Source organism: Oryctolagus cuniculus, chromosome 8 (genome assembly GCF_964237555.1).
Source record: "Oryctolagus cuniculus chromosome 8, mOryCun1.1, whole genome shotgun sequence".
Classification (NCBI taxonomy): domain Eukaryota; kingdom Metazoa; phylum Chordata; class Mammalia; order Lagomorpha; family Leporidae; genus Oryctolagus; species Oryctolagus cuniculus.
This window is the reverse complement of record NC_091439.1, coordinates 124,304,931-124,318,113: the sequence shown is the minus strand read 5'-3', so window position 1 is coordinate 124,318,113 and position 13,183 is coordinate 124,304,931. Positions and strand designations below refer to the sequence as shown.

The window sequence follows — 13,183 nt, the reverse complement described above, 5'->3', positions numbered from 1 at the left end:
GAATTTCCTGAGAGAATAAAAGACAAATGTTTTGAGTTAAATAAAGTTCATTTCCTGTGTAGATGATGATGATGATGATGATGATTTAAGCATCAGAAATTAAATGGAAGAAAATATTCAGTTCTTTTGGATGGGATTTTGTAATTGTATGTGTCTGTGTATAGTTCTAAGCTTTTTTGGTACTTTAATATCTTCTCTCTTCACTACTAAGAGTTTTTTTTAAAACATTTATTTATTTATTTGAAAGTCAGAGTTACACATAGAGAGAGGGAGAGGCGAAAGAGAGAGAGAGGCCTTCCATTCACTGGTTCACTTCCCAGATGGCCGCAATGGCTGGAGCTGCGCCAATCTGAAGCCAGGAACCAGGAGCTTCTTCTGGGTCTCCCACGTGGGTGCAGGGGCCCAAGGTCTTGGACATCTTCTGCTCTCCCAGGCCACAACAGAGAGCTGGATGGCAGTGAAGCAGCTGGGACTCAAGCTGGCGCCCATATGGGATGCCGGCACTGCAGGTGGCAGCTTTACCCTCTAGGTCACAGCGCCAGACCCTGTTTTGAAGGTGGGGGAAGATGCCAGAACTGCCTATGGATTTGCATCAACACAGCAGAATTTACCCAGTTTTAAAACTGACTCTGCAAAATCCTTGAAACAGATGAGCATGCATTCTCTCACTTGGAAGTCAACAGCAGTGTCTTCCTTGTGTCAAAATTTACCATTACATTGTTTCAGAGGAGAAAGTGTGGTTCCATCTCAACATTAGACTCTGCAGTCCAACTCCCATTTACCATTTACTTTATATAGGTCTGTTTTATAGCTATTTTAAACATCTTCAGGGACTGAGAGAGGAGTAGACTACACCACTGAAAGAGGCATTTACCACAGGTGAACACTTAGTCCCTTGTTCACTAGTATTGACCTTCACTATGGAGCTACAACAAAAACCTTCCTATAGTAAATCCTGAACTTGATGCTGCTCTAATTTCTCTTGAAGAAGAGCTTCAGAATCTGCACAGTATAATGTGAAGATCAGAGGGAAACAGTCGATAGCCCAATGAATTATTTCTGATACATTGACATTTCTTTTATCAATCACAGTTTCCATGTTCTCAATTAAGATGCTAAGCCCACACATTAAACTACATGAGAGGAACTTTCTTACATGAGATTGGGTGTTAAAAATCATAATATTTACTGGAAATGACAACTTATGACAGGGAAAGTTATTTAACTAAGAAGCACCACAATAAAGCACATAACCACCAAATTGTTGACATAATCCATATTGGACTTCATTTTCTCAAACATATACACTATTAATTGAAAATAGCGATAAAAATTGCAAGTGAGCCATACTCAGTTCATTATAATCAACTAAACATTCAATAATGTTGGTGTTGGGATATTACAAGAAAGAGTTTTGAAACCTGGACTTCCTTAGTCATCCTGTTAGTCTGAGTCAGCTGAAAAGCTGATCTCAAGATGTCATTAAATGTATAATTATTTTAGTAAGTAAAATATGGTATGCAAGGAAATAGGTAGTAAGCTGCTATAGGATGGGCAAGGGAACCACATGGAAGCCTGACCCTGAAAAAAGGAGGGTTTGGGGCAACAGACTGTTATGGAAGTCAAGATGAGACTAGAAGAGACCCCGGGGGTCCTCATGTCAGTCTGCAGAAGAGACCAGTGTCTTGCAGGAATGGTTCTGCCTTAGCAACTTGCCACACTCAGTCATGTGAGGGAGTGTTCCACTTAGGTCTTCTGGTTGTCAGACATGGGGTAAACTAGATTTCATTACTTTTTCCATAAGTATTATGAGAAGTGGTAAAGAATTATAAAAGGCTGTCAAAAATATTTGTTTTTGAAAAGTTTTGCTTTTAATTTGTTTTATCCTGCACTTTTTATTGCCTTCCTATATTTCATATGACAAGATGTTTCACAATGTTAATCAGAAATGGAATTTAAAAATAAGTTTATTTGGTTACATAATGCTTTCATATCTGTGCCTACAAATGGTATTCACAAATTTCATGGAAAACGTATTTGTTGAAAAACTGTGCATGGATTTTTTTTTAAAAATTTACAACAAAATGAACTTATTTTCAAATTCCATTTTCTATTTTGAATTATCTACGTAGTTAGAACTAGAAGAGACTTTAAAATATCAAACAATAATATGGAGGCCAACCTGAGCATACAGTATACTTACGCTTATGTTCCAACCACCGATTGTGAGATCTTGAGTAAATTATGCCTCTCTGTACTGGGTGTTGTATTTATAAGATTAATAAGTTATTTGTTATCTGCTGAACATTCTTGATGCATACATTTCATCTTAACTATTGATCATATATTCTGGGGTCTGGCACTGTGGCATAGCAAGTAAAGCCACTGCCTGCAATGTCAGCATCCCCTATTGGTGCCTGTTTAAGTCCCGGTTGCTCTACTTCTGATGTGGCTCTCTGCTTTGGCCTGGGAAAGAAGTAGAAAATGGTGCAAGTGCTAAGGCTCCTGCACCTGTATGGTAGACCCAGAAGAAGCTCCTGGCTTCTGGCTTTGACCTGGCCCAGTCCTGGCCATTGATGCCATTTGGGGAGTGAACCAGCCGGTGGAAGACCTCTCTCTCTCTCTGCTTCTGCCTCTGTTACTCTGCCTTACAAATCAATAAATAAATATTTAGAAAAAATCATGTTGTTATTAAAATTAGCATAGAAAACATCGTAAAGCATCTCAGTAAGAAAGAGCCTGGAATATCTTTTTTTTTTTTTTTTTTTTTTTTTTTTTTTTTTTTTTACTGTAACACTTTTATTAAGAGTAAACCTTTATCAGTATTCCTAACTGTAAACAATGGGAGCTGAAATGTCACAGGAAACACATTAGGGGTCACAGACAGACCGTGACCCTTACATTTGCTTAATGCCTTGGTGTGACCAATGCAGACTGGTTAAGCAAACATTTTTGCATATACTGCCTTCTCTTTGTCTTTCTGTGCCTTTATCTTCTGTTTGACTTTCAGCAGTTCTGCCTGGATAGCTTTATCTTCTGGCGCGATCTCCTGAGCTTTCTTAAGATCAGCCAAAGCTTCATCATACTCCTTTAAGCCTTGCCATCCTTGAGCCTTGCGGTAGAGGGCCTTGGTATTCGATGGGTCTATTTCAAGAGCCTCCAGACAGCTGTCGATGGCTCCCTGCCAGTCTGACAGCTTCAGTTTGCAAGCACCAGTGTTCAGCACGCAGCTTAAAGCTACAGGCTGCAGCCTCAGCCTGTCTGCTTCCTCAGCGACAGCTCTGGAGCTCTCCACGTATCTTAAAACTTTTGTATATTTTTTAATAGCCATCTCCCAGTTCTGAGATTTGAAAAAATTATTTCCAATGTTTTTTAAGTCTTCTGTAACTAATAAAATTTTATCTACATCCTTCAAGTCTATATCTGCATCCTCAGGGAAATCCGGGTGGCTGTCACCAGAGCCATCTTTGGGGAATATTCCCCAATCATCCCCTTCCTTCAGTTCTCCACATTCTGCAATAACGCACAGTTTGGCAGGTTTTTCACCTTTCACCTCCACGTTCTCCAGTGTCCTGGCCACACCTATCCCTTTAATTACTTGGCCGAATACCACGTGTTTCCCATCCAGATGAGGGGTTGGAACTGTTGTGATGAAAAACTGAGAACCGTTTGTGTTGCGACCAGCATTCGCCATGCTCAGCAAACCCTCCCGATCATGCTTATAATAGAAATTCTCATCTTCAAATTTTTCACCATAAATGCTTTCTCCACCTGTCCCATTCTGATTTGAGAAGTCTCCACCCTGAATCATAAATTTCTTAATAATTCGATGGAAAGGGCATCCTTTGAAGTGGAGAGGTTTTCCAGTGGTGGGTCCAATGCCTTTTTCTCCTGTGCATAGTGCACGGAAGTTTTCTGCAGTTTTGGGTACAATATCTGCAAACAATTCTAAGACAATTCGACCAACTCGCTCCTCCCCGATGTCCACATCAAAGAAGACTCGGGGGTTGCTGGGGTTGGACGGCTTGGCTTGGGGTGACGGGTGCGACATCGCCACTTGCAGACGCGCGCCAAAGCACAGCCCCGAACCGCGTGCACCGTCGGCCGCCGAAAAGCCAGAACCCTCCGAGCAGCAAGCTGGCGGCGGCGCTGCGGGGCCACTTCCGGCCGGGCCCTGGAATATCTTTTTCCATGCTTTCACTTTCAGTCTGCATGTACCTTTGTTGATAACGTGTGTTTCTTGTAGAAAACAGATAGATGGGTCTTTTTTAAAAATCCATTTAGCCAGCCTGTATCTTATAATTGGAGAATTTAGGCCATTTACATTCAAGGTTATCATTGATAAATAATGATTTGGTCAAAAAATTCCTGGAAACAAATGAAGATGATAATACAATATATCAAGACTTATGGGATACAGCAAAAGCAATGTTAAGAGGCAAGTTTATAATAATTAGTGCCTACAACAAGAAAATGGAAAATCATCAAATAAATGAGCTGTCAAAGCATCCCAACAACCTAGAAAAATAACAACAAACCAAACTCCAAATTAGCAGGAGGTAAGAAATATTTAAAATCAGAGAATAAATAAAGAAAATTGAAACAAAAATTACAAAAGATCAATGAAATGTTTTCTTGAAAAAAAAAATGAACAAAATTGATGCATCATTGGCCCAACTAACCAAAACAAGAAAGACCCAACTCAATAAAATCAGAGATGAAAAAGAGGAGAAAACAATAGATGCCAGAGAAATAAAAAGAATCATCACGGATACCACAAACAGCTATATGCCAACACATTGGAAAGTCTAGAAAATAGGCATAGCTATTTGGACACATAAAATCTACTAAAATTGAGGCACAACGGCATAGAAAACCTAACAGACCAACAACCGAGACAGAAATTGAATCAATAATAAAGACTCTCCCAAAAAAGAAAAGTAAAGGACTGGATTGCTTTACTACTGAATTCTACTAGGCTTTTAATTTTTTTTTTTTTTTGACAGGCAGAGTGGACAGTGAGAGAGAGAGACAGAGAGAAAGGTCTTCCTTTGCCATTGGTTCACCCTCCAATGGTCGCCGCGGCCGGCGCACCGCACCTATCCAAAGGCAGGAGCCAGGTGCTTCTCCTGGTCTCCCATGGGGTGCAGAGCCCAAGCACTTGGGCCATCCTCCATTGCACTCCCTGGCCACAGCAGAGAGCTGGCCTGGAAGAGGGGCAACTGGGACAGAATCCAGCGTCCTGACTGGGACTAGAACCCAGTGTGCCGGCGCTGCAAGGCAGAGGATTAGGCTTTTAATTTAATGAAGAACTAATTTCAATTCTTTTCAAGATATTTGAAACAATTCAAAGAGAGAGAATTCCCACAAACTCCTTCTATGATGGCAGCATCACCTTAATTCCAAAACCAGAAAAAGATATAACAAATAAACAGAACTATAGACCAATATCCCAGATGAACACAGATGTAAAATCCTCAACAAAACATTAACTAATCAAATTTAACAACACATAAGAAAGATTATTCACCCAGATCAAGTGGGATTTATCCCTGATATGCAGGGATAGTTCAACATCTACAAATCAATAAATCAGTAAACTGAAGGATAAAAACCTTACGACTATCTCAATACATGAAGAGAAATCATTTGATAAAATACAACATCCTTTCATATAAAAATCTTAAGCCAATTGGGTATAGAAGGGACATTTCTCAACACCATCAAGGCAATATACAACAAACACAGAAAATGCCAAGGGTCCCTGGCTATTTGGGACATGCAAATAAAAACCATTATGAAGTTTCACCTCACTACAGTTAGATTGACTCTCATACAGAAATCTACAAACAATAAATGCTGAAGAAAATGTGGGGAAAACGCTACCCTGATCCACTGTTTGTGGGAATATAAACAAGTAAAAATATATCTACCGTATGACCCAGCCATCCCACTCTTGGGAACTTACCTGAACAAAATGAAATTGGCACATGAAAGAGTTATTTATACTCCCATGTTTATTGCAGCTCAAGCCACAACAGTTAAGATATGGAATCAACCCAGATGTCCATCAACCACTAACTGGATAAAGAAAATGTGGTATATATACACTATGAAATACTGTTCAACCAAACAAGAGAAAAAATCCTGTGTTTTGCAACAAAATGGATACAATTGGAAACCATTATACTTAGTGAAATAAGTCAGTCTTAAAAAGATAAACATCATTTGTTTCCATGATCTGTGGTAATTCATAAAATATAATATTACTAAATTTATAGTGTAATATTACTAAAGTTAAAAATGTAGTTTAAATGAATCAGTGCCCACATGGGATGCCAGCCCTGCAGGTGGAGGCTTAACCTACTACATATGCCACAGCGTTGGCCCCAGAAAATATCATTTTTATTGTGATTATTCTATAAACAACTATAGCACTTACATTGTACTATAAGAAAGAGATGATTTAAATGTATACAGTAAGATGTGCATGTTTGATAGGCAAATATTATAACATTTTTTCTACGGGATCTGAATATCTGCAGCATTTGGTATCCATGGGGTCGTGTTCTCATGGACACTGAGAGATGACTGTAATTACTAATTAGTTCACAGGTAGGAGAAGGGTGCAGAGGAAGATTGAATTCATAGGTCTCCAATATGGGAAAATGGAAATATTCCTTTAAATAATATAATCCAATAATAACACTTCTTAAAAAGCACCTAGTTAAAAATCATAACAGATTCATATTCAAATGGAAGAGCTAATATAATGTCATCTCTATATAATATATATATATAATATTACTAAAGTTAAAAAGAACTCTTATAATTCATAGCAAGCAAAGTGTTGTATGCTATTTTAACATTAGGCTAATTACTGTTAAGTTTTATTTGGGAGGCTTTTGTTGTTGTTGTCCTTATGCTCCACTCATACTTTTGTCCACATTGTGTACACTTCCATTGTATGAGTCAATGGCCATATCATATGTGGCTTATAAAATCATTTTCTTGATTGTGTTGTGTTGTATTGATTTAGTAGTATTTGCAAGTTTACAAATAATCTTAAACTGTGAATATATAGAGATCTACATGCTTCAAAAATTTCACAGAAAATGTAATTGAAAGATAAATTTATTTTTTGGTGCAAAAAAGTTTGAAATTCATACATATTTTTCAAAAGAAAATTTATTCTTGTTCCCTCCTGGGATGGCCTCTAGCCACACACAGATTTATCAAAAAACCTGGGTGTTTGCTAGAGATAGCACAGAGATGCTCCCTGTCTCCAGTGATAAGGAATGAGACCACTTGCTGATTGGACAATACCCTGGCTCCCTGACTGGTTGTTATCCTTGACTTGCTGATAGGTACCAATTTCTATCCCTGTCTCCCTGAATGTTCCCTAGAATGGCTTTTAACCCCTACCTATAAAGACCAATCATAAGTGTGTATACTCATGATCCTTTCTGCCCCCACTGATTGGACATGGCACCCTTTTTTTTTTCCCAAGCATCTTTTTGTGTGATAAAAAGATTGCATTTCCAAGCGGCAGGGGCAAGTCCTCCCGTGGAGGCTCCCTTCTGACTGCTATGTTAGGAGGCTCCCTGCTCTCAGTAAAGCCTTCACTCCTGTTCACTCTTTCCATCTGCATGGAAATTCCTCTTTGGTGTGGAACAAGGACTGACTTTGTCCTCCAGCTGTAACAACACTAATTGGGACACCCACATTCCTAGTGACTTAACCCAAAACTCAGCCATGGTCCTGATTCCAGCTTCCTGCTGATGCACACCCTGGGAGGCAGCAGTTGATGGCTCTAGTAGCTGGGTTCCTACCACCCACAGTGGGAACTGAGATTTAGTGCCAGGCTCCTGACTTCAGGCTGGCCCAGCCTCAGGGGATGCAGGGCTTTGGGAGTGAACCAGCAAATGGGAGGTCTTTGTAGATTTCTTCGTCCATGTGTCTGTCTATTTCTGTCTGTCTGCCTTTCAATATATAAGATAAACTTAAAATGATTACCATAAATAGGAAATGTGTTTTAACTGAAGACAAGGATGGGTCATTTCACAATGATGGCACAGGGTTAGTTGCTGACCCAGAGAAGCTCTGCCTTTTGGACAGACTAGTTTACCAAGTCATTTAACCTGTAAAGTCACTGGAATCAACATTTAAGCCATAATCTATATTTTATCAAATGTGCTCATATGTGAAAACCACATCCATATGGCATTTTCACTTTTTATCTTATCCCCAAAGTAATTACTCTGCCAGGAGGGACCAACTTATACTAATGAAAATGACACAGAGACAGAAGTGTAAGTATGTCATTTCTGCCGTGCTTGGTACAAGGAAAAAGCACTCCCCTGAGACTCTGTAGAAAAGAGAGGCATATTCCAATGGCACATCTGATGGTCTTTTCTCAGCAATAGAATCAGATCCAGGGCAGAGCCATTATGGAGATTTGGCCCTTGTAGAGGGATGAAGGAAATTTAAATTCACTTCTGGTTGAATCCTTGGGGTTACCTCTTGGAAATGAAAATTTCAGATCTATAATAGAAGACCAATGTATCTGGAATTTTGCATTTATTAGATTTTCTTTATTAAAAATTCTTTACATCTATAACAGTTAAAATTCTATTCTTGCCTTCAGTTATATGCTTAAGATTATATTTTTAAAAAGACAGAACATACATTTACTATAACTTTTAATGAGGAGTACAGAAAATAAAGTGAAAATCATAATCATTTTCCCCCAAAGAAGATAAGAGAAAAATAAAGTGATTTAAGGAGACATAATAACAATTTCACATCTTATGTGTTCAATAAGGTAGCACATAAACACCTAACAACACGTAGTCATTTTCTCCAAAATATTCCAAAACATGTTGTATAACTGCTAGGTAATAGGCAATATTTACTGCATATCTGTGGTGTAGCAGACAGGCCCTAGGATGATTCTCAGTGTTTTCTACCTCCCAAGGAGCCACGTATAAGCCCATTGCTGGAGTGCAGGTGGCACCTGTGACTTCCTTCTCAACGACAGAACATGGCAGAAACAATTGCCTGCCACTCCTCCCTTGGTTTGTGTTCCATAACAATGCTACTGGGGTACCTCCTGTGACGACATCATGTTATACGAAATTCTGTCTTAGACTGCTCAGTGGGGGACTCTCATTCTGTAATCAAGAGTGTGGGATTGAGGCAGAAGAGGGGCTGAGGACTCTGGACAGAGAATCTGAGCTGGTCTTGCTTTGGCTAGCCTCTTCAGATGTCCCAGGAGAGCTCAGCTTGCAACATTGTGCTCAAAGGTACTAAAGCTTCAAGTACACACTTTGAGGCATATTTTTGAACTTGCCATTCCCAGTGACGTCTGTTTCTTGAGCAGGAAGGGCCCTTTTAACATCCTGGATGCTCCCCCTGCACCTTGCTTTCAAAGCCCTGGCAAACTGCTGCTCAGCAAGGCTGTTTCCTTAGGGCAGTCTGCCTTCCCGCTGTCCCTTTACTGGTCACAAGTAAAGAAGCTTTCCCATGAGCAGTCTCTGCTGAGGCTGATTATTTGGTGACCTCCCAAGGATACAGACTCTTTGCATCCACTCACAAAATCGGTGAAGTCAGACGGTTCTGTCTTCAACCTCCGATCAGTTCCAGGGAGCAAGGCAAATAGCAGTGGCTGCTTCTACACTGCATAGTCACTCCTGGGAAACACCTGCTTTGTCTTGGTGTGGGGTGACTTGGGAAAGGGAGGGAACCACATGACATCTGCAGCCCATCCAGGGCTCACTCATTCACCAAGGTTCCCCTTGGTGCCTGGCAAGGCTGAGTTGCCCACAGGTGATGCACCCAATTGGAACCATTCCTGTTCAGCACCTTACAGAATCAATGAGTGATTTGGGATTGTCACGCTAGTCAGTGTCTAAGAGTTACTGAAAGTGAAAGCCAGGACAGGACAGAATGCGGTACAGGAAAGCGACAAGCTTTTCCAAGACACTGTGATGAATGTCTCAGGTTTTGCTCTGGGAGATTAAAGATCACAAAGGAAGTGGCCCAAGAAGTCTCCAGGTGAGGTTTTGGGGTCACTGGACAGATGTGCGGCTGCTTCACTCAGGTTTAGAGGCTGCCACAGGGTCCAGATGAACATTAGCATGATAGGGACAGGTGTTGTGCCACAGTTGGTTAAGCTGCCACTTGGGATGCCTGCTAAGTCCATGCACTGGGATGCAGATAACTCTGCACTTCACCTGGCCAACATTTTGACAACCTTCTTGGATTGGACCCTGAGCAGAGATCCCAGGTGAGCCAAGGAACTGTGAGGTTAAAAACATGTGTGCTGCTTTAAGTCACTGCATTTGTAGGAGTTTTGTCACACAGAATAGAGAAGGAATACCCTGTGGACTTTGTGCACTGTTTTATGTGTGAGTGTTAAATATTCAATTGTAATTGTCATAGAATATGTGCATGCGTGCTCGTACTTTATCCGAATCAGTTCTCCTTTCTTTTCTTTTCTTTTTTTCTTTTTTTGACAGGAAGAGTTAGACAGTGAGAGAGAGAGAGACAGAGAGAAAGGTCTTCCTTCCATTGGTTCACCCCCAAATGGCAGATACAGCTAGAGCAACACCAATTCGAAGCCAGGATCCAAGTGCTTCTCCTGGTCTCCCATGGGGTGCAGGGCCCAAGCACTTGGGCCATCCTCCCCTGCACTCCCAGGCCACAGCAGAGAGTTGGACTGGAAGAGGAGCAACAGGGACAGAATCTGGTGCCTCAACCGGGACTAGAACCCGGGGTGCCGGCACCACAGGTGGAGGATTAGCCTAGTGAGCCGCGGTGCCAGCTAGTTCTCCTTTCTTTTCATGTCACATTAACTGAGTAAAGTACTGCAGGAGTCATTTGGATCAAATGCTCTGGTCAAATCCAAGTAGTAGCTAAGAGGCATTAATCAGCATTTGAGGTAGTTTTGAGCTCTGATGAACTCTGTCTTGAATATTTTCCACTCGTGAATCACCTGACAGTTACGATGTGGCTTTCATACAATGGTACTAAAAGAGTTTGTGGAAAAGTAGAATTAAAAGATGTTTATTTTGATGCAAAAAGTTTTAAAATCCACACATTTTTTTCATAATATGCATTTCCAAGAACTTTTTTAAAAAATATTTTATTATATTATTTGTTTGAGAGGTGGAGTTACACACAGAGAGAGGGAGAAACAGAGAGAATGGTCTTCCATCTGCTCGTTCACTCTCCAGATGGCCACAAAGGCTGGACTGAACCAATCTGAAACCAGGAGCCAGGAGCTTCTTCCAGGTCTCCCACGTGGGTGCAGGGGCCCAAGGACTTGAGTCATCTTCTGCTGCTTTCCCAGGCCAACAGCAGAGAGCTGGGTTGGAAGAGGAGCAGCCGAGACATGAATCGATACCCATATGGGACTCCAGCACCTCGGGTGGAGACTTAGCCCACTATGTCCCAGTTCTGGCCTTCCAAGAACTTTATGATGACTCCTCATATGCATAGATTTCAAGAAGTTTTTGCATGAAAATTAACATGTTTTGCTTCTGTTTTCATGAACTTTTGAGGTACACCTGTGCATGTCCACACAAAGTGATCCCTGAAAGGCCCAGGCAGATGGTGAAGCACTGTTCCAGAGGCTTTGCTATGAGCCGCAAAACACTTGCATTAAATCCAGATATGAAAATAAGAGAACATTTCAGCATTGTTCAAGAAAACACGTGGAGGACAACAAAAGGAGAGCTCAAAAAACATGAGGATGAAAGAGAGATCCCATGTTGGGGCCAGTGACTCCCATGAAGTGACCAATAGACAGGAAAGAAAGAATCAGGATTGCCCAGAACAAGTCCATTAGGCAACAGCCTGACAACAGCCACTGCACAACTTGGAATATAACAGGTAGGAACTCCAGTAGCGAAGAATCCTGTCCGTGTTTATGGGATGGGAAAATTCCTATCGGTTGTCATCATGGACCATGAAGCAGATGGGCTTATTTCTGGGTGAAGGGGAGGAAGGAAATTCTGTCTTCCAGAACCATCTAGAATACCACATTCTTTGGAACATTTCACAGTTTTCAATTCTGTGGCTTCTCTGAAAATTCCTCTCTCTCTCTTTCTCTCTCTCTCTCTCTCTCCACACACACACACACATTTCCAAAATATATTTCCTCAGCCTATATATTTCCTCAGCCTAATTATTACTGCTGGAAAACAATATTTATTTTTATATTTAACCTATTTGCAATGTTATTTATTATTTAATACATCCATGAACAGATACATAGTGATTATTTAAGTTGTAAATGAAACCTAACTACAGGATATTTTTGAGGTTGTTAGCTATTGTGAAAAAAACAATAGCAGTGACAACTTTGTTTCTCCTTACTCCTGTCTTCCACACAGAGGGAATCACTATTCGGAATTCTTTACCTATCTTTTTATGTTTTACATTTTTGTGTGTGTGTTTCACACAGTGTTCTCTTTTATTTCACTGGTTTGGGGCATCATGTATATATTCTTGTTGATTTTCTGAACTTTGCAGAAAATCTTGAGACTATCCCAGATTAACATTCATTTTGATTTTACTCTGATATATTCATCTCTTAATTGGTTTAAGCTGTTTTTATGTTTGCAGATACATGGTGTTTTAAATCTGTTTGACTGATTACATTATAATTGTATAAAGTATATTTTATAGATCCTTTGATATTTGTTTCACCTTGGTTTATGGCACCTAAAATGTTCAATTTTTACAGTTGTGTACTTGAGAAAAATGTTTTGTTTCAAAATTATTTGGTTCACGGGATCTGCTTATTACTCCATGCCATATTATTGCTACTTTTTGTTACTTTTATCTATCAGTACCAGAGAAAATTGTCTTGAAATACTGTTTTGTGCTGTTAGATTTATTCACTTTTCATTTTGACTAAACACTTGTTTTTTTTTTTCTTTATAAAACTTTGGGAGTGCTTATGCATTTAGAATTGTTGCATTCTCCTGCTGAATTGTTTTATCATTATCTCTGTAAGTATATTGTTAGTGTTACCCTGAGGGTTTTTTTCTTTTTTTTTCATGACTTTTTAAAAGATTTTATTTAAGGTAAACAAATTTCATATATACAGATTTAGAAACACAGTGATATTTTTTTCTATCTTTCTACTTTCAAACTTCCTATATCTGTTGATACT

At 39.9% G+C, this 13,183-nt stretch overlaps 1 protein-coding gene and 1 pseudogene across 1 annotated transcript; both read right to left on the bottom strand.

Annotated features, from left to right (window-relative positions):
- The window catches only part of LOC138843580 (oligosaccharyltransferase complex subunit OSTC-like), an 81,126-nt pseudogene that overhangs the window by 10,059 nt on the left and 57,884 nt on the right, over positions 1 to 13,183 (bottom strand).
- LOC138843578 (peptidyl-prolyl cis-trans isomerase D) lies at positions 2,798 to 4,185 on the bottom strand. Its single transcript, XM_070048203.1, has one exon. The coding sequence runs from the start codon at positions 4,049 to 4,051 to the stop codon at positions 2,939 to 2,941; it is 1,113 nt and encodes a 370-aa protein (XP_069904304.1). The 5' UTR covers positions 4,052 to 4,185; the 3' UTR covers positions 2,798 to 2,938.